Consider the following 1,904-nt stretch of genomic DNA (forward strand, 5'->3'; position numbering starts at 1 on the left):
GCTGGCTTTTTATCCAATCAGGTGTCTACGCTGGGAAGTTGAGCGAACAAATCACAACTCACTTTCGCTTCTTAAATTATCTAACCGTTTAAACTTTGCAACACAATTGATGCAGACGTACTCTGAAAGAGGTAGAAGGGGATCTTTCATATATTTTTTTTAAGTTTTAGATCTGTCAATTTGTCTGTATGATTTCCCCTAAAATCAGAGTGGCATTGCGAACAAACCTTCGCGACTGCGACCGCTATCTTTGTTGACACTAGCGAGCTCGGATGTAACGGCATCTTAGCTAATTGGCTACTGTGAGAATGCGGAGCGAGCAAAGGGGGGTAATATAATTATCGGGCCGAGCCGAGGATGCATCCGGGGTTTAGTGGAGAGCGATCCTTACGTATACCCTGGCGATTATCGAGGATGCCTGTAGGCTGCTCTACATATATTTATGTACGAATTTATATTTGCTTTTGGGATTTTTAAGAATGCATGAATTCTGCGTATAGTCATTTACCGTTCGCAAGGAACGGTTCTGACAAAATAGATATCGCATTTTGTGAAAATATTTCCACCAGTGAGTTTGTTCTAAAGCTGTTTGAGAAGTGTCACAGTTTCATAATTCCCTGTCAATTAAATGTTGGAAGAAACCACATCATGCAAATCTTACAGATCACTTTGATAATCAAGGAGCACGGTTCGAATTGAAGGCCAACAACCAATGCTTGTTGGAGACGGCTAACCGTATAGGGTCATCGTAATTCGCTTATATCTTTGTTCTCATCGTATCCCAGTCGAGATCGATCTATGGATTATTTAGGCTTGTCTTTTTGCCAGGTACTAGTGCAACGTGAAAATGTACTACATATCCACAAGAACCGATGAGATTCCAAATACTTGATGTTAGTACTCTAACTGATACAGAATATCGTATACTGATTTGCATGAGTCAATGGCATATGTGTTTATAACAGGCACAATGGAAGAACGTGGTCTCAATATCTGGCAACAAGAGTATGCTGAAGGTGACACAACTACTTCCGGCTCGTGGGAAGAAGGAACGGAAGTGTACCAGCCGCCATTTGTGCCAGAGTGGTTGAAGAGATCGAAGATATCGAAATACATTCCCGTCATCCCAAGCTACTACAAGGAACCATCACACACCAAGTGAAAGGAAAGGGTACAATAGGATCGAGTCCTGTCGATGCTGTTTGAAAGGTGTGGAGGAAGGAACTGTATGGCCTGAACCATATGGATCAATTATGGACAGAACCATACCCACGTGGGTGTGCACAGCATAGGAGGAATGTAATGAAGTGATATGGAAATGAGGCGTGATACTGAACGGACGGTATGGGAAGATGATAAACCCTGCCCCACAATCTGTGGATTTAGTAGGCAGTACTTATTTTATTTAGTGCGCAACAGAACGAGAAGCTTGAAAGTTAATTGCAAATATATCTAGATAAATGCACACAACTGACTGTACGTTGCTTTATATACTATTTTTGCTTTGGAGAAAATAAAGATAAATGCTTCTTTTCTTGCGTCAGTTTAATGGGAATTAGCAGGTTTTATTATTGTAACTATGGCCCAATTACCGTTTCCATACGATACGTATTCTGGTATGGTTCCACAGAAACCGTTATTTGTGGGTCTTTAGCGCTCTTTTTTCACAAAGGTGTTTTGCTAAGCCGCAAAATTCTTGATATATGGGGACGATTCATTGATTGAGCACAAACAGGTTAATAGTGTTCGGGCAACTAGGCCCATTTACACCTTACATTTACTGATATGTATTAAAACGATTTGGCAAGACTACCAAAGACAGACGAGTTGAAACAAGTGCATTGAACTCAAGTGGAATATGCTTGATAAAGTTAGAGCTCACGACAATACCACAAACAAAACAT

The 1,904-nt window shown here is 40.7% G+C and overlaps 1 protein-coding gene across 1 annotated transcript in view; it reads left to right on the forward strand.

Annotated features, from left to right (window-relative positions):
- Nucleotides 1-1,532, forward strand: part of LOC124266514 (solute carrier family 23 member 1-like) — a 37,665-nt gene extending 36,133 nt beyond the window's left edge. Inside the window, exon 16 of the mRNA XM_046701308.1 lies at nucleotides 966-1,532. Within this exon, the coding sequence (XP_046557264.1) occupies nucleotides 966-1,162 (197 nt within the window). The 3' untranslated portion in view covers nucleotides 1,163-1,532. The remainder of the gene's footprint in view (nucleotides 1-965) is intronic.
- The last annotated feature ends 372 nt before the right edge of the window (nucleotides 1,533-1,904 follow it).

This window comes from Haliotis rubra, unplaced genomic scaffold (assembly GCF_003918875.1).
Source record: "Haliotis rubra isolate DU_JTF1 unplaced genomic scaffold, ASM391887v1 Scf126, whole genome shotgun sequence".
Lineage (NCBI taxonomy): Eukaryota > Metazoa > Mollusca > Gastropoda > Lepetellida > Haliotidae > Haliotis > Haliotis rubra.